Source organism: Anarhichas minor, unplaced genomic scaffold (assembly GCF_050575085.1).
Source record: "Anarhichas minor isolate MPS153535 unplaced genomic scaffold, ASM5057508v1 ptg000136l, whole genome shotgun sequence".
Lineage (NCBI taxonomy): Eukaryota > Metazoa > Chordata > Actinopteri > Perciformes > Anarhichadidae > Anarhichas > Anarhichas minor.
Window position 1 is genome coordinate 5,936,705 of NW_027466582.1, and position 19,513 is coordinate 5,956,217.

The 19,513-nt window shown below is 42.1% G+C and overlaps 2 protein-coding genes across 3 annotated transcripts; one reads left to right on the forward strand and one right to left on the reverse strand.

Moving 5' to 3' along the window:
* The first annotated feature begins 100 nt into the window (after nucleotides 1-100).
* On the forward strand, nucleotides 101-4,808 carry fam167ab (family with sequence similarity 167 member Ab). Its single transcript, XM_076084022.1, has 3 exons — nucleotides 101-151; nucleotides 3,026-3,457; nucleotides 4,545-4,808. The coding sequence occupies exons 1-3, from the start codon at nucleotides 101-103 to the stop codon at nucleotides 4,806-4,808; spliced, it is 747 nt and encodes a 248-aa protein (XP_075940137.1).
* Nucleotides 4,809-8,929: 4,121 nt separating this feature from the next.
* ccm2 (CCM2 scaffold protein) lies at nucleotides 8,930-15,730 on the reverse strand. Of its 2 annotated transcripts, XM_076083847.1 has the most exons (11): nucleotides 15,329-15,730; nucleotides 12,929-13,389; nucleotides 12,173-12,349; nucleotides 12,001-12,084; nucleotides 11,529-11,712; nucleotides 11,308-11,444; nucleotides 10,943-11,078; nucleotides 10,730-10,787; nucleotides 10,463-10,598; nucleotides 10,233-10,371; nucleotides 8,930-10,131 (listed from the first exon to the last, which is right to left on the reverse strand). In XM_076083847.1, exons 2-11 carry the CDS (start codon nucleotides 13,022-13,024, stop codon nucleotides 9,836-9,838), a joined length of 1,443 nt encoding a protein of 480 aa, XP_075939962.1. In that variant the 5' UTR covers nucleotides 13,025-13,389; nucleotides 15,329-15,730; the 3' UTR covers nucleotides 8,930-9,835. The 2 variants fall into 2 exon arrangements, with proteins under 2 accessions (XP_075939962.1, XP_075939963.1); XM_076083848.1 differs by lacking the exon at nucleotides 12,929-13,389 and having other exon boundaries at nucleotides 15,329-15,729.
* Nucleotides 15,731-19,513: the final 3,783 nt, after the last annotated feature.

Genomic DNA, 19,513 nt, shown 5'->3' on the forward strand with positions numbered 1-19,513 from the left:
AACAAGTGGACCGTGGAGCTGCTAGGGATGAGAGAGAGAGAGAGAGAGAGAGAGAGAGAGAGAGAGAGAGAGGAGAGGGGGCTCGAGATGGTCTGCGCTGATGTCGCTGCTTAAACTGCAAGTTGGACCGCAGCAGGAGGATTCTTACAAGGTAAACGAGCCACACGCAGTTAGAATTACCGTATTTTAAGAGGATGCCGGTGGTGTCTCACCCTGCAGCACGGTGTCAGAAAAGCAAAACGAGGTTAAAATGAGTGTCCACGTGAAAAACAATGCGAACGAGTAAATTACTTGGTATTATACTGTAGCCATAGCATTGTATAATTTGTTTACAGAAATGATGCAAGGCTATATATAATGAGGAAAACAATGACAAGTTGCTACATGTTGCCTTTTACTGAAAAAAAAAACCTGACTTGCATGAACAAAATGAGAATAATTAGTCAAGTTGACCACGACTTTATATTCCGACGTCACTCCTTGATGGGCTCGGGAAGGAATAAAATATTCAAGTTTATGTTAAAGTCGGGACTCTAGAGAAAGCAGATATATACTGTAGTCAATGTTGATGTTTTTTTGCCCATAACAATTTATTAAAGAGAAAAAAATGCCATTCCATAAAGCTATGCAGACATGCGAAGTTTCAGGTTGCATTATAGTAATAAGAGCTGTTTAACTTCAGGTTATTGTAATAATGGCAGAAGGAATCATGTGTGATGGTAACAAAGAAGACAGTATCCATAACTTTAAAAAAAAGTTTATTAATCTCTTATTTAAATTGACTTTGAGTCACCTGCTGTAATCCTGTTGATCCATATGGATAATGCTCACATTCTCATGTACTGTATACCAGCACAGATTGAAAGTTAACACCTTTATATGGAGATGCACACTAAAGCCTGATTAGTGACTCTGCCCTTTGTTAAGCAGACATGTGCCCGATGAGAGAGCCAGACTCCTGAAGTTCTTCAGCCTAAACCAGGTTTTGGCATCCCATAACAACACCACAAAATACATTTTTATTGGTGCGGTAACGCTGCAACTGCATGTTGCTGAGCCATCATATTCTGCCGCCTCAAAGCCAGAGGAATGTACGGGTAATGCTGGGTGGGTTGGTTGCCAGTTGAGTCATTTGGATAATGGCGATAAATGCTTTTTTCCACCAAGATTTGCCCTTGTTTGCAAGACTCCGTTTGATATTCAGGATGTATATTTTGGCTTCCTTAAGACAAATATCTTTCAGCTGGACTATTCAAAAGTGGCCGTGTTCCCCAAAAGTGCCTCTTAAATGATCGAGCAGCCAACAAGAGGCTGGTTTGGGCTTTTTGCTAAACCCTTTATGTCTTTATAATTGTGATCACAGCTCAATATATAAGCTAATATGCTTACACACACGTTTCCTCCCCCCTCTTTCTAAACCTCTTGGCTCTGCAGTTTCTTTTCACAATTTGAATCAATTCCTTACTGTACATACAGGGTCCTAACAAACTCCTAACAATGCACGTGGCATGGGTTTATTTTCCTCCTCTATTGGTCTGCTGTATACATTGTGGTCTCCAGAGACAGATTCCAGAATAAGGAGAAGATCCATTCCCGTGGCCTTCGTGCATTACAGCAGCTACTCTTCACAGTCAGAGGTCTATTTTACAAGCCTATCATTAGATACAAGGGCAATGACTTCACTGCTGGTCTGCTGTGCCCATTATGGAATAACTGAGCACTAACCACTTACTGAGTGCTTGGAGACTTTGTAGAAAGGAGGACACTGGGCAGAAAGTCTGCTTTTGCTGCCGCTGTTATGAGTGTGTGTTTGCTAAATCCTTTAAGAGGCCACATTTAAGATTTCCTTTGTGGCTTAATGTCCTGAGTTAGTCTTTCCTGTGGGCCTCCAGAATCACTCCAGGGTTTCTAAACTGGCCAGATAAAAAGATACTGAGATATTTGGATGCCATATTTTGAGGTGTAGCTAGATGTAATTGTGTGTGGATGTATAGCATGATAGAAATCCAGGTTCCTTTGAAAATATTATGTTATATATACATTTTTTGCGATGGTGGATGGCTTTTATGGATGGCGGGTCCACCACTTTGGTCCAGACTAAAATATGTTAACTATTGGATGGATATATCTAAATCATTTGAGATGAAAAGTGTGAAATTTAGATTTCTGGTTACGTATCTTGAAATAACAACTTTGGTTTATGGACAAATACCTGCAGAACTATTAATGTTTCCGCTAAATAGCAAATGTTAGCATGCTAACAAAATAAACTAAGATGGTGACCATGTTTAGCATTGTCATTGTTAGCATGTTGATGTTAGCATTCAGTCAAAAGCACATGCTGTGCCTAAATAAAGCCTTACTTTACAGCAACTGACCCTACCCGTGTCTCATGAAGAGTACTTAAATATGCCCACAATGTTCAGGATCTGTAGTTTTTTGAAACATGTATTTGTTGCATAGGTTTATAGCTGTCAATAGAAGGGTTGCTGGAAAAGAGCAAGACTGTCAGTCGTTGTGCCGTACTGCCAGTTGTCTGTCACAGGTTGTTTAAGGCAATAAAGCCCTGAGGATAGGAGGTGTTAAATGGCTGACTCATATCCAGTGCCTGTGTCGTTGCTAGGGAAACAATTTGTTCCTGTCAAACCAAAAACCCTGGATGTACGTTCCCGCAGTGTGCTGAGAATTATTTGATATGTTAGAAGCCAAAATGCTCGATCTTTTCAGAGGGTAAGAACGCTCATCAATCTGTCTGAGATATATAGTCTAGCCAGTCATATAACGGTGTCTGGCCACAGTTGTGGTGCAGTCTTGCATGTCAAATGTCACGTTAGTTTTGTCTTTCTGTCGGTTGGATGTGGTTAGTGGTGGAGTCAGCAAATGTTTCACAGCGTGCTTCTTCTCTCCTCTGCAGATCTAAAGATGCTCGGCCTTCAAAGCACCAAAGGAGAAACAGGGCACTTCTAAAGATTGACTTTCCTGACAGTAAAACCTACAACAATGGTCATTTGTCACAACGAAAGAGGCCACCAATGAAAAGCAGATATCGTTATCTATTTTTATTTTGACACAGCTTTTTTTATTTATCAGATTAGTGATGGCTACTCCCTCGGCTCCTCAGATTATTGTGGAGAAGAACACAGTCCCGGCGGGAGCAGAATGTGGGGGAGACGTGGATTTGCCTACAGACGACCATCTCATGAACTTGAAGGCGTTGACCGAGAAGCTAAGACTGGAAACCAGGAGGCCTTCCTACCTGGAGTGGAAAGCCCGCCTTGAGGCGGAAAGCTTCGGGGAATCAAGTAGTGTAAAATCCCCGATCCAAGTGGAGCCTGAGGGGAACGTAGTCAGCCCCGCAGAGACTGTCGTGAAGTCTGATGTGATTCAGTGCAAGTCAGGTGTTCTGAAAGGATTTGAGAACATTGATGAAGCTCTAAGTTGGCTGAGGAGAGAACTGGTGAGACATTACTCAAATTATTTGCACAAATATATCATCTTTCTTTGGATTATGGAGCAGTTTTCTATAAATTTGGCACCTCTAAAAAAAAAAAAAATGTAAAAATAACTTAATACTTGAGATTCAAATACACACTTTCATTCACATTTTTAATTTGAAGAGCGTTATAATTTTGAGAATAGAATAGAAATAACTTCCTGCTACTTAGCTAATTAGACTCCAGCAACGGGCACAATGTCCAATTAGTGGGCAGAAGAATCCCAGTCACATTAGTGAGTGAGATTGATTGGGGACACTCAGGCAATAGCATCTGACATTTGTTACTCACAGTTTCTGCAAGTGTTATCATTCTTACTCTGCACATTCACCCGCGGTTCATAGGCTTGGACCGAGCACGCGAAGAGGCACAGTCAGAGGCAGAATAATCCTACTCGCACAGTATGTGGCCACGAACGTTTTGCACAAAGACAGTGGACGAGAGAGAGAGAGAGAGAGACGATTATGATCTCTGCAGAGATGTTTGCACAAAGACAGGAGGACACGATGGCGATACAATTGAGAGAGCTTATGAAGAGAAACGTGTTTGTGGATGTCCCACTGTGAGCTTTCTTTTTAGATTTTGTTACACAATAAGGACCTGAATGCGTGGCCCTCCAGTGAATCTAGATCATGTGAACTACGTGTTCGTTGTTGTTGGAATCACACAATAGTTTTGGGAAGTACGCTTATTCACATTCTTGCCGAAGGTTAGATGAGAAGGTCAATCCCATTGTCATGTCTGTGCAGTCAATATTCACCTTCAGCCAGACAACGATTAGCTTAGCTTAGCATAAAGCCTGGAAGCAAGGGGTAACAGCTAGCCTGGCTCTGCCCGAAGGCTAATTACCACCCTCCTGTAAAGCCACACACCTCGTGTTTGGAGTTTTTCCACCAAGTTGTCAGATGTCTTAAATGTAATTTTTTGGTATTTTCACTGGACCAAAACATTATATTATAAACATAAAAATTCTAGTGGATTAAGTCATGAATTAATCAGCAATTAGTTTGAGCTGTTTTCTCTCTCTCTCTCTCTCTCTCTCTCCGTCAGACTGACATGCGCTTGCAGGACCAGCAGCTGGCGAAGCAGCTCATGCGGCTCCGCAACGACATCAACAAGCTGAAGATCGAGCAGACGTGCCACCTGCATCGCCGGATGCTCAACGACGCCACCTTTGGCCTCGAGGAGCGGGACGAGCTGTCCGACCTGCTGTGCGAATGCCCGGTCACGCCGGGCCTCGGCCTCTCGGCCCCGCTGAGACTCATCGGCGTCACCAAGATGAACATTAACTCCCGACGTTTCTCCCTCTGCTAGTGGCAGTTATGGCATTCAGGCAGAAAATCCCCCCCCCCCCAAAAAAACAACAACAACAGAGCAGCCTGTCTAATACTATCCTTGCTCCAGTGCAACATGGCAGTCCTGGCCATTTGTGAGATTGTGGTGAAATCCTCTTGACCACGATGTAGTGAGGATGAACTTAGATGTAACGTCTGTTTTTGCAGTCCCTATAATCAAAGAGAGAGATTTAGGTAATGTGTATTATTTAGAACGAGTGCAGTAGGTACATATACTGTGTGTTTTCCTCTAGACTATACATGGCTTTGGCAGCTATATACAGAAAACCACAGCAGATTTTAGACCTTTAGGCCATCATGACTTGAAACAGAATACTTGCTGTTTTTAAACTACAGTGAAGCATCTCAAGCTTATTCCTGTCCACTTTCTTTTAACCCTTATCAGTTATACTGTCACCAGTTACCCTATATAGTATATTTCCATATACTTTGGTTGTTTGCTGGGGCTTTCGAGGTTTCTGTGGTATTCTCTCTGTACGATGTTTTCAGTGTGGAAAGAATATTCTTCTTTCCACGTACTGCACCGTAATCTAAATGTGTTGTGCTTTTCAAAAGAAGCCTTAATGTTGATACAAATTGTACACTAAGTGCATATTTGTGTTAGCGAGTAGTATTGTTTTTTTTGTATGAAAATGAGTTATTCTTTGTAGCTATTGTCATAATGGACTAGTTGGTGACCTCACAATGGTTTCCAGTAATTTGCTGACGTCTGCTCCTTAAAAGTAAAAGATGTATTAGCTCTTGGCCGGAGCTCTGCCCTTTTGATGCCCTAATTGTTGAGTTCCAGCCAGGAAGTGGCTATTTGAGATGGCATTGTTTGTCTGAAAGTTTAGTTCATGGCTAAACATTAAATTACACAAGTATGTGGATCTTGTTATGATGAGATCTAACATTGGAGGCAACCTCTCATTTTCTTTGTGGGGGTCTGCAATTTGAAATGTGAGCATATGAAAGTTAAGTGACCTATAGTCCTAATGCACAGACCGTGCAACAAGAAACTGAGTTTCAGGGTTGTGGCCCAGATTTAATACAATCTGAACAAAACCACAGCTTTAAACTCACTGCCTCACCATCCAATTTGTTTTCCACAACAGTGGTACCGATAAAGTTGATTGCCTCTTATAACAACCACTGAAATTACAAGGTTAATACTGTGTCTACACAGCTCAGACTGCTTCAACATTTGTCTCAGCAGTGTCCCATGAACAGTGAGCCACAATGCCACCTGGCAAGAAAACAACTAGTATGTCAACATGATCTTGTGTTACTGAGCCCAAAATAGACTGGAACATACCGTAATGCTGGTTTGGTCAAATATAATACCTTAAATGGGCCATTGTTAGTGCTAGTATGATTACACAAATGTACTGGAAATAAATAAAAAATCAATTGAAGACGTATGCTTTACTTTTTCATTCTTTAATTGGCAGAACAAAAATCTCACCTATGTTTCCTTGTGGTAAGTCTTTCATTAGAACACTGTATTAAAGGGCTCACTGAGCCATGGGAGGAGCCAGCAGATGAGTCATGTGCAATTAAGAAGATGTGGATGTGATTACCCAACATGTCAAAATATTCCTATAAGCTTTGGAAAATGGAACAAATTGGGTATCGCGCACCATTTCCTCACGAGCCTCGCATTTTTCTCATTCTCATTCATTGTTCCTAATTCCTTTGTTCTGCAAATAGCCGTCATCTGTGCACGCTGCATTAGGCCTTGTGTAAACATTTGGGGATGACCGGGGCCCCCACAGGTTGGGGTGGGGGGGGGGGGGGGGGGGAGAAGACATGAGCATGGGGGTCATGTGTTTTTCGCATGTGACAGTCTGTGTAACCCTGCGTCTCTCTCCATCTGGAGGGCCTGAAGTGGAGATGTTCATGCATGAGCTCCAGCTCTATGTGGGCTTCACTGCTGAAAGCAAATGTACACTAAGTGCATTAAAATGAAAATAATGTGATAAACATTGTGCAACAATTTTTTTTAAATCCAAGAAAGTTTGTTCCAGAGTCCCTTGTGCTTGTTTAGATTCCAGTTCTGCATAACAGCTGTCCCTGGAGTCTGCCGTTTTCATAATTTCATGCCTAAACGATCTCATTTGCATGACAAAATGACTTGAAAAGGCGTACAAATCAGACGCCATCTCTGCTGCTGAAGCATGAATACCACACACTGTATCAGAGGCCGGCGTCCTGATGCAAAAGTTTGGTTTAGGATGATTTGGGCAAAAACAATGCATCTTAAAGAATGATGCAGTCTATTGCTACCTTTTGTCTGACAAGAGCCGTTTTTCTGATGTTCACAAGAATGTAGCAGTCATCCTGTTCCAGGAACGTAACAGATGCAACACCAGAGAGATTCGGTTCTCACCACGGACTGAGCTGCAGACACAGCCATGATTGACTGGCAGCAGCCTCACCAAGGTGAACCGCAGGGTGAGACATGGCGAGAATCCCAGACGGCGTCTTCACGCCGAGCCTTTGTGTAGGAGTGTCTCGGTGCGCTCCATTACAGAGAAGATTTGCTGTAAGGACGAGACATTTTGAGACCAGCACATGTGGAAATAAGAGCTGAATCAGACATTTTGCAGAGGCTTAAGTTTGACCACACAATTAAACCCCCGGAGTGTCGAGACACTGATTCCGACTGTGTCGGCTGTTGAAGAAAGATGTATAAAAGGTCAGGGGAACACGTGTCCTGGACACGTATTAAACATGTCCTTAAGCTGAAAATAGCAGGTAGACCACAGCTTTCCATGTTGGATATTAATTTGGGGGAAAGCTCCTTGCTCGCAGTTTCCTTTTCATTTTGGCTTAGGCTTCGTACTCTGTGTGAGATTTGGCTAGTGGGCCTTGAATGTGAATCAAGGGTTGCCTTTTTTGTATATATTTGAATCTATATATTTTTTGAATTAGTTTAAAATTGCATTAAATACTATTTTAACGGATATTTACAGTTGTTGACTTTGCGTGTCGATCATCATCTCAAACAACCATTTTCCCCACCCAGTGTAGTCAGACATCTACATGTTATGCTTATTCGTGGTAAACTGGAATATTAAAGTTGTCAGATATTCAAAATTTCTATCGTAACAGGTAGCATTACCCACAATGCATGCCTCTGTGTTTCTCAGGTGGCTTTCATGGCAATCATGATCTTCTCGATGAAACAAGTAAATGAACGCCTCTCTTCTTCATGACTCACGACCATGCAACGTGATGGGAGGCACTACAGGGGCTGAAGTCGTAAAGATAATTGGCGACGTCTTTATAAAGCAGCATGGGATCTTTTAATGCCTTAATCAGACCGACTGATCTATTTAATAATTACATGTTGCAATCGAGGCACCGAGAGGAGTCATCCTGCTCTAAAAACTGGATTAAGAGGAGAATTTACAGGAGGCCAATTAGGAGTTCACCAAGCGCTGTGAGAAAGCAGACACGGTCCAATTACAGCGAGACCATGTCAAAAATAATCATTTACTCTCCCTCTGCTCCACAACAATGACGCAACGCTGCCGTGAATCAACCACAAACAGTTCGCTTGTGTCACGAGAAAGAATGCGTCTTTTCTCGGTGAGATCATCGGCTTCGTGATGATCTCATCCTTCTGTTCGAGGCAGACGGTGTCTCAAGCCAAAGTGGCCATTTGAACCCCAGGTGTAGTGTTCCTGTCTGTGCTCCAGTCTCACAATAAACACGAGGCAACCTATTCCAGTCCTGTACTTTTAAAACTTCCTGAGGAAACTCCTAACGGTAGATCTGTGAAAGTCTGGAATGTGCTCAACTCAAAACTGTCCCGCCAATTTCTCGTCACTCAAGACTTACAAAACTAATCGCCAACTTTGAGGGGCAACATCTGGCATGATTGCTTTGATGTAACTCAGACTGACGTTCCACAGCAGCTTAAGTGCATCCAAGCAAATGATCAGCCAGAGAGGATAATAGCCAGATTAAACTTTCACCCCTTGTGAAGTGACAGTTTCGCTGTACGAAAGTCAAATGGGACGAGGAGGCCAGTCTCATTTAAAAACTGCTCATAACGCAGCAGACGGGTGTGAAGGATAACAATCAACAAAAAGGGATTGTAAAGTAGCCGTTATTTAATAACCATGATTTGCTCAACAACTGTAGTTACAGTTCATAATTACCAGTCTGTGTGTGACAGACAGTTGGCAGCAGTACTGCAGTGTAAAGGCACAATGACAGATACATGTAATGTCACAAGACAAGATGACCTGCATGAGAACAAAAATAGATGTACTTCAGCCTAAATGGCTTTGTCAAATACAGTCCCCATTCAGTCGCTTTAACCGAGTGAGAAGTTTTGTTTTTACAGCATTTCCTTGGTCAGTTTGAATAAGGCAAAAATATATATATATATATCAAAATGAGTAAACAAAGGATCGTGTAAAACAAAGTGGTACACAAATCTCATTGGAAAAACAAAATATAGCTAAATGTTACACTCTCAACAGAATGTGAAATAAATGAAAATAAGCAAAGTCCTCCTGGTGGATGAAGCCGAGTGACCTATAGTATAACGATAGCACAAACACGCACAGCCTCAGTCTGAACCTTCCAAAATGTGGACTCTGGTGGATCCTCCAGAGTCTCTGAAGGTATTCAAAACAGATATTCGCTACATTGCTGACAGCCGTGGCAGATACTGCCAATAAATGAGCAGAAAAATCAAAAACAAAAAAAAAGACAAAAGAAGCTGTGAATCCCTCCGAGTTGCAAAAATAGCCAACTGACTGCTTGTCACCTAACAGATCTGCATAAGTGCATTTGTTGACTTCATGTTTTTGTGGTAATAGGTTGAGGTTTTCCTTGAGTGCGTAGGGAAAAATGGAACGTCCTCTTGATAATTAGAGGAAAATACAATTAACCAAAATCTTAGGTCAGTGCTCAGGACCCCCTTCATCTGATCTGCTCAGCTCATGCCTACTGTTCATTAAGAGTCCTCCGCTCCCTTTATTCACCGCGTCAGGGCGTCGCTCCGTCCTGGTCCATACTGCAGCCGAGAGCTTCGATGTCATTGCTGATGTCGGTGATCATGCGGTCCCATTCGTCCCCCTCGGAGGCCTCCTGGCCCTCGTCCGAGGCGGCGCTTCCTCCCGCCGCTCCGTTGCCGTTGGTGGTGGAATCGGAGGCGGAGCTGGCGGTGCGCCGGTAACGGCCGAAGCTGTCCGTGATGATGCCGCGGCCGTCCTTCACGCCGATGGTCTCGAGGAAGTTCTCAAAGTGCTGGCTGTCCTTCTCTGGTATGAAGGGACGCAGGCCTGCGGGGGGGGGGCACATTGTAACGCATACGGTCATGGCATCAAGCCCATATTTACACGTAGGAGACAAGACCATCGTTTCTTAAACACAGTGGGCGTACCAAGTAGAAGGAACTTCCTGCTGTCCCCGTAGAGTTGTCGCAGGTTAATGCAGAACTCGTGAATGGAGGCCCCGTTGCGGTATTCGTGAAGCAAGGTGGCGAACTGCTGGATCTCCTGCGATGATAGTTTTGTCCGCAGCTAGAAAGGGGGAAGAAAAAGGTAGTGAAAGTCAAAACGAGAATGAATACAGCTTGAAAAGAAAATACTCAAAGTGACGAAGAAATCATACTGTGGTCATGTAGTCCTGCAGCAGCTCGGCAGCCGTGGTGCTGAGCTCTCCTTCGCTCGCGGTCTTGGTCTGAGGGGACGCTGGGGTCGATGCTGACGGAGAGTTCCCTTCTGCCTCCATAGAGGCCTGAAACGGACTGAGAGAAGAACGCATCCTTCGTAAGTGACGAGCAGAAGTAAAACACTTTCAGAAGTGTGTCAAAATCTTTCTGGATCACTGTGCCCGATATAGAATCATCGAGGTACGGCTCTTCAGCTGCGGACTTACAATGTGCCGGCTTCTTCTTCAAAGGCCTCCTTAACATCCACTTTGCTTGAAGAATCATCTGAAGAAAAAAATAAACAAAAAAAGTACTATTAAGGGTTCATATCTGACCTAAGTTGTGAGAATTCAGTAGCTTGAGAAGAGGGTAAAACTCCACAGAGTAAAGAATACACAAATTTGTTTTCCCTCTAGAGAGCCAGTCTGTATTTGCTTTACCACTGTAAAGAGAGAGGTGTCTGGTAGGTGTAGTTGCTCCATCAAAAATGGCTCTGTCCAAGAAGTCGATGGTTGATTCTGTGTAAACGATCTGAAAGACCTGGCTGAGCAGAAGACACAGCTCCTCCGCTGCTGCCTAAGAGACAACAAATAAGAGTTTACAGTCAGTGTTACGAGCTGGCAGTCGTCTTCTTCCCCGAAAGAAACGCTCCAGAGGGAACCTTTGAGAAACAGCACAGCAGGTGGCTAGGAGACAACATCTCAACTCATTAAGGATATCTCAGTAAGATCATTTGGTGTGCACCTTGGATCAAAAGGTTTTGTTCCACCTGTGAAACCGAACTTAAGAAAGAAACTCTTGTTACCTTGTTATCCACGGCCAGCACAAGCAAACAGCAGACTTCCACGAGCACAGCTCCGCTCTCCGATAAGGAGCTCAGGGTCTGAGACTTGTTGAGGTCAGGACACGAGCTGGGACAAGGAGAACCTCCCGACTCCTGGGCTGAAAAATGGCACACAGTCAAATTGAATTACTCAAATTGTAGCCAAATCAACACATTTTCACACTTTAAATGTTTTTTTTTACCTGTTTTGATGACCACAAGGTGCAGAGAGTCGTCCCTTATGTAGGAGACGGCAGCGACATCGTGGATGGGCACTCTCAGGATGATGTCTTCTCCATCGCGCCACACGAGCTTTATGTTGTACGCCGACAAGCTCACCACTGCATCCTGCTCTGACGTCAGCTGGCCTGCCAACTGATGGGACTTCTGAGAAACAGAGGCATGCATTGTGGGTAATGCTACCTGTTATGATAGAAACTTCAATATCTGACAACTTTATTACTTCAGTTCACCACGAATAAGCAGAAGCGTTAAAGCTTTTATCAACTGTAGTCCCTCTTTGCATGAAAGAGAACTTATGTGTGTGTGTGTGTATATATATATATATATATATATATAAGGAATTTAATTGAATATAATGAATGATGTCAGTTATGTGAAAAACTAAGAAAAAGAGAGCGCAACCTACTGATGGACCATGTTAAAGAAACTTACCCGTGCATTGTCAATGAGCTGCAACACTTCAGTGCGACTTGATGGGTTCAAGTATCCTGGAATGGATGTCAGCTGTCCCAAGTACTGGACAACACAGAACACAATGTTTTACTTTAGAGTTGTTTTATGCATGGGTAGGGACTTTGTGTAGCTCTCTGCCAGTCACACTCACTTTGACTTCCTTCTCAATATAGTCGTTAAGCAGGATGTCAGGGTCAATGCGGTGGTCGGGCTGAGAGAGTGAGAAGGTGTGGAGTGCCCTGCGCTCGGTGGCCTTCTCCTGGGCCTTCTTGTCTCTCCCCTTCTCTCCTTTCAGGAAGACTCGCTTGAACGGAGACACGATACCAGGCTGGAGAATAAAGACAAAGACAGCGGAGTTGAGAGACATCACAAATTTGTGCGTATATAACATTTCAAACACTCTAAATTAGAAACCTTTGGCGTTATCCGTTTCTATGCAATAGCATATTACACATATTTACAGGAGTACTCATATCCATTGAAAACATATGATGTAGTTGCACTCGTACTTGTAATTTCTGCTGACCCTGCAGGAGTAAGACACAGCAGATGTACAGCCCTCCGTGTCACCCAATATGTGTTGCTCAAATGTCAACAATAGCATGTGCACATCGAGACAGCATTTTGCAACACTGGATGGGACTTGCAGTGGAAGTCAAGTGTACAACATGACGTATAATCACATCGTAACATTCGAATCAAGAGAGAAAAAGCTTTTCTTAAAAATGTCCCCGAATACACATTATAACCTCATCAAATATATAATACTTTACCGCTTGTATCAACTGGTAAAATGTCAACACTAGCTCAGTTAAGTGTGCTTAACTAACGCCTTGATCGACTGTGTCCACGGCTTCATGTTTCTAGCTCAAAGCCTTTTCTTTTTTTTTCTTTTTTTAAAGCCTACCTCGTTCTCCATGAACCCTCTCGCTAGAGTCGCCGCCTGCGTGGCCACTGATGCTGCTACGCTCCGGCTAGTCACCTGTTCAGTGTTCACACACATACAGTGGCAGCTGCCCACTTGTGACAGACACACAAACGCAGTGAGGGGTGTGACTCCCCTCACAGAGGAAGGGAAGTTTCCAACAGGAAAGGGACTCGCCACAACTTCCTGTGATGAGACGCGCGCGTTCGTGCTTGCTTGCTTGCTTGCTTTGACATATTGAAACCGCTTACAAAAACAGTGACATCTCGTGTCGTTTTCAAAACTGCTCCACAGCTGTTGACGACATGCAAAGAGGGGGTGTGGCGAGCGATGAATCACTTCTGCTCCAGATCTTCACATCGTATTGTGATGGGACGATTGCTGCCTTGCGTCAATCGACCAGGACTCGGCTCTGCAGCTGAAGGTCCACATACACATCGCCGCTAAACCACAGACACAGGAAGGTGTGTTTGACTCCTTCACTGTAACCATATTTTGGTTCCTGACATTTGATCACAGACTTCAGACTCCATAGAACAGCACGACCTACGACCAGTGCATTATTTAACAGTGCATAGCTCGTGAAGACAAGTGCATTAACATTTTATGGCGTATCCTTGTGAAATGTGAGACCAGAGCAAATTCCCTCGAGAGGAACAAGTGCCTTTTTTGGTGAAAGTCTGTTTACAAAGATACATAAGTGAGGATGATGTGCGTCTTCTTTGTGCAGTGATGGACATGCTGACAACAAGGGAAGGTGGACTTTCAGACTTTCTTACACTTCAGAACAACGCAGGAAACCTTGGAGTTTGAATATAACAGATTCCTTAAGTTCTCCAGATACCTTTGACAGCTTACAGACTTTACAGAAGTTCATACAAAATCAGTTAGCACAGTGAAAGTAACAATATCATATTATATGACGAGGCCTGAGCTTTCACTTGAACCTGTGTAATAATAGAATAGATTATCAAAAACACATCAAATGCTGCTCATTATCACCACCAAGTGGCACATACCAGAACATTATGCATTGTTGACACCGATGCCTGAAAGTAAAGATGAACAGTAGGTGCTGAACCTATAGCCGGTTTCATAAAGCTGAAAACATGAATTACTGACGTTAAAAAGGCTAAAAATAAGTTTTTTTCCACTATTTTAAAAAGCTACAACGCTGCTAGGCAAGTGATTAAATGTATTTTCTTCCATTTTGTGACCCCAAGCAGACCACTGATCATTAGTAATAAAGTATTACGGAATGGAAGTTTTAAGTGTTTGCCTGATCAAACTATGAGCAGAGATTGGGTGAGTTAACATAGCTGACAAAAACATTTCCTTGCCACAACAAACCCTCTTCACACTAGGATATCACTTCATTTCCGTCCAGATTTCCCTTCACATCGAAGAGGAGGTGGAATTAGATGGGAAGTTAACATTAGTGCCTTTTGTCGTGAAAAGAAACAAACGATGGAATGGAGCGGCACAATGACGATTGTTGACCTAAAGACACTTCACTGCTCAGGTTGTGAGAGCTTGTCGGTGTCACGTCCTGCCCTTCAGCTTCCTCCTGTGCTGACCAGAAGAACAGAATGAAAATGTCCCTTGTGTCCGTTCCAAGACACATACGATTAAAGGAATGTCAGCTGTGTGTCTGAACGTACAGATCTGTCTTGTTATCAAACGGGATCATTAGGCAGTGTGTGTGTGTGGGTGTGTGTGTGTGTGTGTGTGTGTGTGTGTGTGAGAGAGAGAGCAGGACGGTTGGTACAACCAAGGAGTGCTGATTCCCTTCAGCATGACTGACACTGATAACCACTGCCTTTGACAGTTGATGTTGAACACAGATCCCTCATGACCCAAAACATTGTTTAAAATCCTACCACAGATAAACCATGAAGACAAACTAATACAACGATGGCTGACGCTTTCCTTGAAAGTACTTTACGTCTAACACACCACAACTGAACACACCGGTACTACAAAACGAACAAGGCGTTGAAGTTGACATTAAGCTAACTTTGAACCATAAATCATCCTGAAGCTCATGGTAATCCTGAGCCGAGACAGTAACGTAACGTTGTATCGTAACGTGTTTCTCGATCTTTTGGGTTCAATCTGTTGCGCCTTACTTAGCGTTACCTTTCTTTAGTATCTATATGTAAATTACACGTTTCTCCCGGTTCAATGAAAACTCGTTAAATCTGTCAGTGTGTTAACGTGACTGCTGAGCCCCCCTAGTCGTTGATATTTACTTGATATTTGTCTTAACTTAGCCAGCTAACCGCTAAGCTAACCGGGGTCTGACTTGCTGGAAAGTTAGCCTGCTAGCTTGTCAACCTGCAGTGGAAAGTAACGTTAGCTTGTGTCAATTGCTCGACTTACCTTTTTCACTTTTTTCACATCATCCTCCATTTCTATGGCAATACCCTCTTCCTCATATCCAGCGTGGAGATCCAGGTGAGACAAGACATAACTAACGCGAGCTGCCGAAGCTTTTTACCACCACTCATCTGAAAGTAGTTAGCTTGTTAGCCTAGAGTAGCTTAGCCTAGCATTAGTAAAGTGATGCCGGAATTTGAGCGGATAGCAAAACGCCATCCTAATTTTTTCCCTTATTGGACAATCACTAGATCAAATCCCTGCGTGCCACCACTGTGAAAACGTTATGCTTCAGTGCCGCTAACACAACTAAACAAATACTCTGTAAAGAAGACAAACTCGGATAAAACAGGCAAAACTTTTCAATCGTGCCGCCATTTTGGGCGTTAAACTGTGGTCCAGCATGCTTTGCACAAACCAAAACAGCTGCCACTGTTTATACAGTGATAACGCCCCAGAGGCTGTTTGACGAAGCGGTTAAGGCCTAGTTTAGTGTCACTTTATGGGCACTTTATGTTGAATGACAGAGGCTTACTTCTGAACAAATAAGTTTAGCTATAAATGCATAAGAGACTAACTTTTATTAAATGCTTTTATCTATTTGTTTTGAAGTTGAAACCAGCTTTATGGCAACTTATAATTTTTAGAAGAGTTTGAAATGTTGCCTCAGTTCTCGTCAGGAAAACCCCAAATCTCATTTTTTGTTTATCACTTAATAACTTTATAAACAATTGGCCTGATGTCGTTTTTTTTTTTATTTTTTACAGCTGACATTTTACTTAAAACATCAGAAAAAGCATAGGTGATTATTTTCTGAGTAAATGTCCCAGTGAGCCATATCTACCTCTTGAGCTATCGCTAAATTAAATGCAGCTGTTATTAAATGTGCTTTCCTGCGAAGATAAGTCAAAATGTGTTTGTTGCCCTGACAAGAGACTTTTAAATTATGCATCTGTCTCTATTTAAGCAGGTGAAGGGTATAGCGCCAGTCTATTTTTATTAAGTATTCAGGGTCTTCATTAGAGGACTTCTTAATTTTATCGATAAACTACATGTATTGAATCAGGATTTCTTATTCAGTAACCTTGTCTTTTAGTTTGTGGGGCATCATTTGTTTTTCTGTACAATATAAAGGTGTTTGTAACCCCTCTATCTACTGTATATTTTAAAGTGAGACATATTGCAAAATATGCCCATCAAAGGATGACCCCACACTCATCCTCATCATCTGCTGACCCTAGAACAGCCCTGTAAGTTAAATATAAGTAATACCCAAATGATTTGATCTAGTGCAGCCCTGTTAAAAGTCCCTACACAGCCTTAGTCAAACCACACAAGTGTTTTCACTTATGTGCCTGATTAGCCTTTTCTCACGTTGATTTGTCACGTGTCTCAGTTTCTTCACTCTCCTTTATCATTTGTATTAGTGCATCAGCTTTGTGTCATCACATACAGTAATCCCCAGCATAACTCAACATCAATCGGCAGAAGTACAATCAAAGTAAATGAAAACACCTGTGTGAGTGTGCAGGCCTTTGATTAGCTAAATGAACTCGTCACAAGCTAACATTATTACTGTAAAAGCATTATATTAGAACATATTCTCTATAGGCTCGCATCATACACCTTTGCAGGCCATACACTGCAACTGCGTGCCTTTCATTTGTTGAAATGTGAAACGTGCATGAGAATACATAGCACTGATATATATATTGCACTTTCAAATACTATATTTATTTTTCTCTTCTGGGATGAACAGTCTGATATATGAATCTACAGTAAGGCTTAACATTACATTTTCAGCATAATATTTCTCTTTTCATCTAAAAACAAAAACATACAAAAAGAACCGTAGCACCATATGTTATTAGTAATACTCATATTGTTCCCAAAAATAGGACATCAGTTTTGCTTTTTTTAAAGAACGGGGATTCCATGAAACAATTTACTTACATTGTATATTTAACGACAAAGAAATCATTCCTTATATGTTCTCAGTCACAACATAGGTTGTACGAGTACAATTTCATATAGATGCTACAGATTGTAGCCAATTTGCCTACTGACATTGTGCCAACTTTTGGAATACCCCGGATAAATCATATAGTCTAGGGATCATCCTGATAGATTTGTGAAATACACCAACAAGCTAACACAATCTAGAAATTGTTTGAATATAAACAAAGCAATATTTCCCAACACCTTTGATAACAATTTCAGAAATCAGCAGCAATTAATATGACAACCATAGTCGTTTCACTGGAATATTAAATCCACTTTTAAACAAAATATTACAGCCAATTCTACAATAACAACAAAAATAGATACACACAGATTAAGGACATATAGATGACAGGAATTTACAACACAGCAATCACGTTTTATATATATATATATATATATATATATCTTTTTTTTTTTTTTTACCCAAATTCCAGTAGCAGAAGTACATTTGTGCTCCTCTGCATTTGCCAAAAAGATGCATTTTATCATCGGCTAATTTAATTCTCTCAGACAAAAGAAAGAAAGAAATTCTAGTGCAGACTGAATCATAGTAAAACAAAAACATACTGTACGCTGAAACCAGTATATTAAACATAATATGAACAGAGAATCTCTGTTGTTGTTTTTTTTGTGCAGGTTGGAAAATCAAAATGGCACCATTGAGAGTTGAGTTCTGCTGTAAACTGTGTGGATTTGAGGTGCTAGCTCTTAAACATTTTGAGACTGCAAGTTTTTGGGGCGCAGGTCCTCTCAGTCACCCGGAAGGCTATATGCTATCAGAAAGCTAAAAAGTGGACCACAGTCCACAGTGGTAGCACCTTTTAAAATGTATTTATTCAGCACCAGGTCAGCAACAGAAATGAAAGAAGTAAATGCACCGTTTTACCATCTGAACTTACTGCTCCAGCGGTCAAACAGATGGCCATGACACAAAGGTACAGACTCAGACAAAGTCAAACACTACAATGACCTGCTGCTACACATTAATGCAGAAATCAGAGGGTTTGTTGTGCAGTCGAGAGCACTTACATGCTTAAATGTTGAGGGTCACCTCACAATGACTTCTAAAGGCATGCTGGGAGGTGGTGGGAAAACCAGGAAATGAGGTTATTCATAAGAGAATCGGTGACCGGGCCTGTTTCATCACTCCATTGCAAGAAAATGCAACATAAATGATTTCTTCTTTTTTTGTTGTTGCGCATTTTGTCATCATTCACTTCTTCCGTGTTTTGCTCCAACTGCAGGCTTTATTGTTTTGGCGAGAGGATGTATTTGTTTCACACAGGACAAACGACACAAAAAAGTTTACGTCTTGGCACTACAAATCATTCATCATTGCAAGACAGAAGAAGATGTAAAGGCATAGACAAAAGTACAAAACAATCATTGACCAAATCGCTCGGTATCGTGGCTGGCATCTGTTAAGACTATCCATCAAACAGTTCAATACTAACGCTTTTGAGCTCAGTCCGAACTGCGAATTGTAACTTGCTGAATCACCTGGGGGCTGTTGTGGTTCAGCGTGCTGAAACGTAATAAAGATGAGGAATCCTACGTTCAAGTACAGGAAGATGTTCAGTATTGCCTTACTTTTTCTCCTCTATCTTTGACAGAACCAATAACTGGGTTTCACCCCATACCCACCACTTGGTTCTGTCACACCGTGAAGTTTAGTCTTAACACTGTAACTATAGGAAACAGTGGAGTCCTGTGGATGACAACTTGGATGAAATGGCGAGACTAAATGGCGTCGTCGACTGAGGCGTGTGCTGACAGAATCGAGAACTTGGCTTGATCAGGACACGAGAGGGAAGAGAATATTGTTTTGGTGTTGTCATCGTCTCGGTGAGTGTGCTGGCACATAAAACAAGTAAAGAAAGACATTGGCATTGTTGTTTGTGAACCTGGCTGCCATGGCTGGATTGTAGCACCCAAAGTAACAAGGCACAACAAGGACTGAGAAGAACAAGCTTGCTGTTCAAATGCTCTTGCTGTGTGTGGAGTTGGGCAAGTAACCTACTTCTCTGTGACCGTGTTTATGGTCGCCTTAATGCTGCCCTGTATTGTAACGGCTTCCACTTCCACTTGTGTGTAGGTTAGCTCTTGAAACCCGTGTGTAATTTAAAGAAAACAAGAAAAATACTAAAACCCACTTATTAACCATTAATATAGCAAATCTTTTTT

Bases quoted from the DNA above. Each gene is read 5' to 3' on its own strand.
- fam167ab (XM_076084022.1), top strand. From the start codon at position 101: ATGTCGCTGCTTAAACTGCAAGTTGGACCGCAGCAGGAGGATTCTTAC. The intron at 152-3,025 runs GTAAACGAGCCA...ACAACGAAAGAG, and splicing joins AGCAGGAGGATTCTTACAAG to GCCACCAATGAAAAGCAGAT. The intron at 3,458-4,544 runs GTGAGACATTAC...TCTCTCCGTCAG, and splicing joins GTTGGCTGAGGAGAGAACTG to ACTGACATGCGCTTGCAGGA.
- ccm2 (XM_076083847.1), bottom strand. From the start codon at position 13,024: ATGTGTGTGAACACTGAACAGGTGACTAGCCGGAGCGTAGCAGCATCA. The intron at 12,350-12,928 runs GTAGGCTTTAAA...TTTATTCTCCAG, and splicing joins GAGGGTTCATGGAGAACGAG to CCTGGTATCGTGTCTCCGTT. The intron at 11,079-11,307 runs GTAACAAGAGTT...GTTGTCTCTTAG, and splicing joins TGCTGGCCGTGGATAACAAG to GCAGCAGCGGAGGAGCTGTG.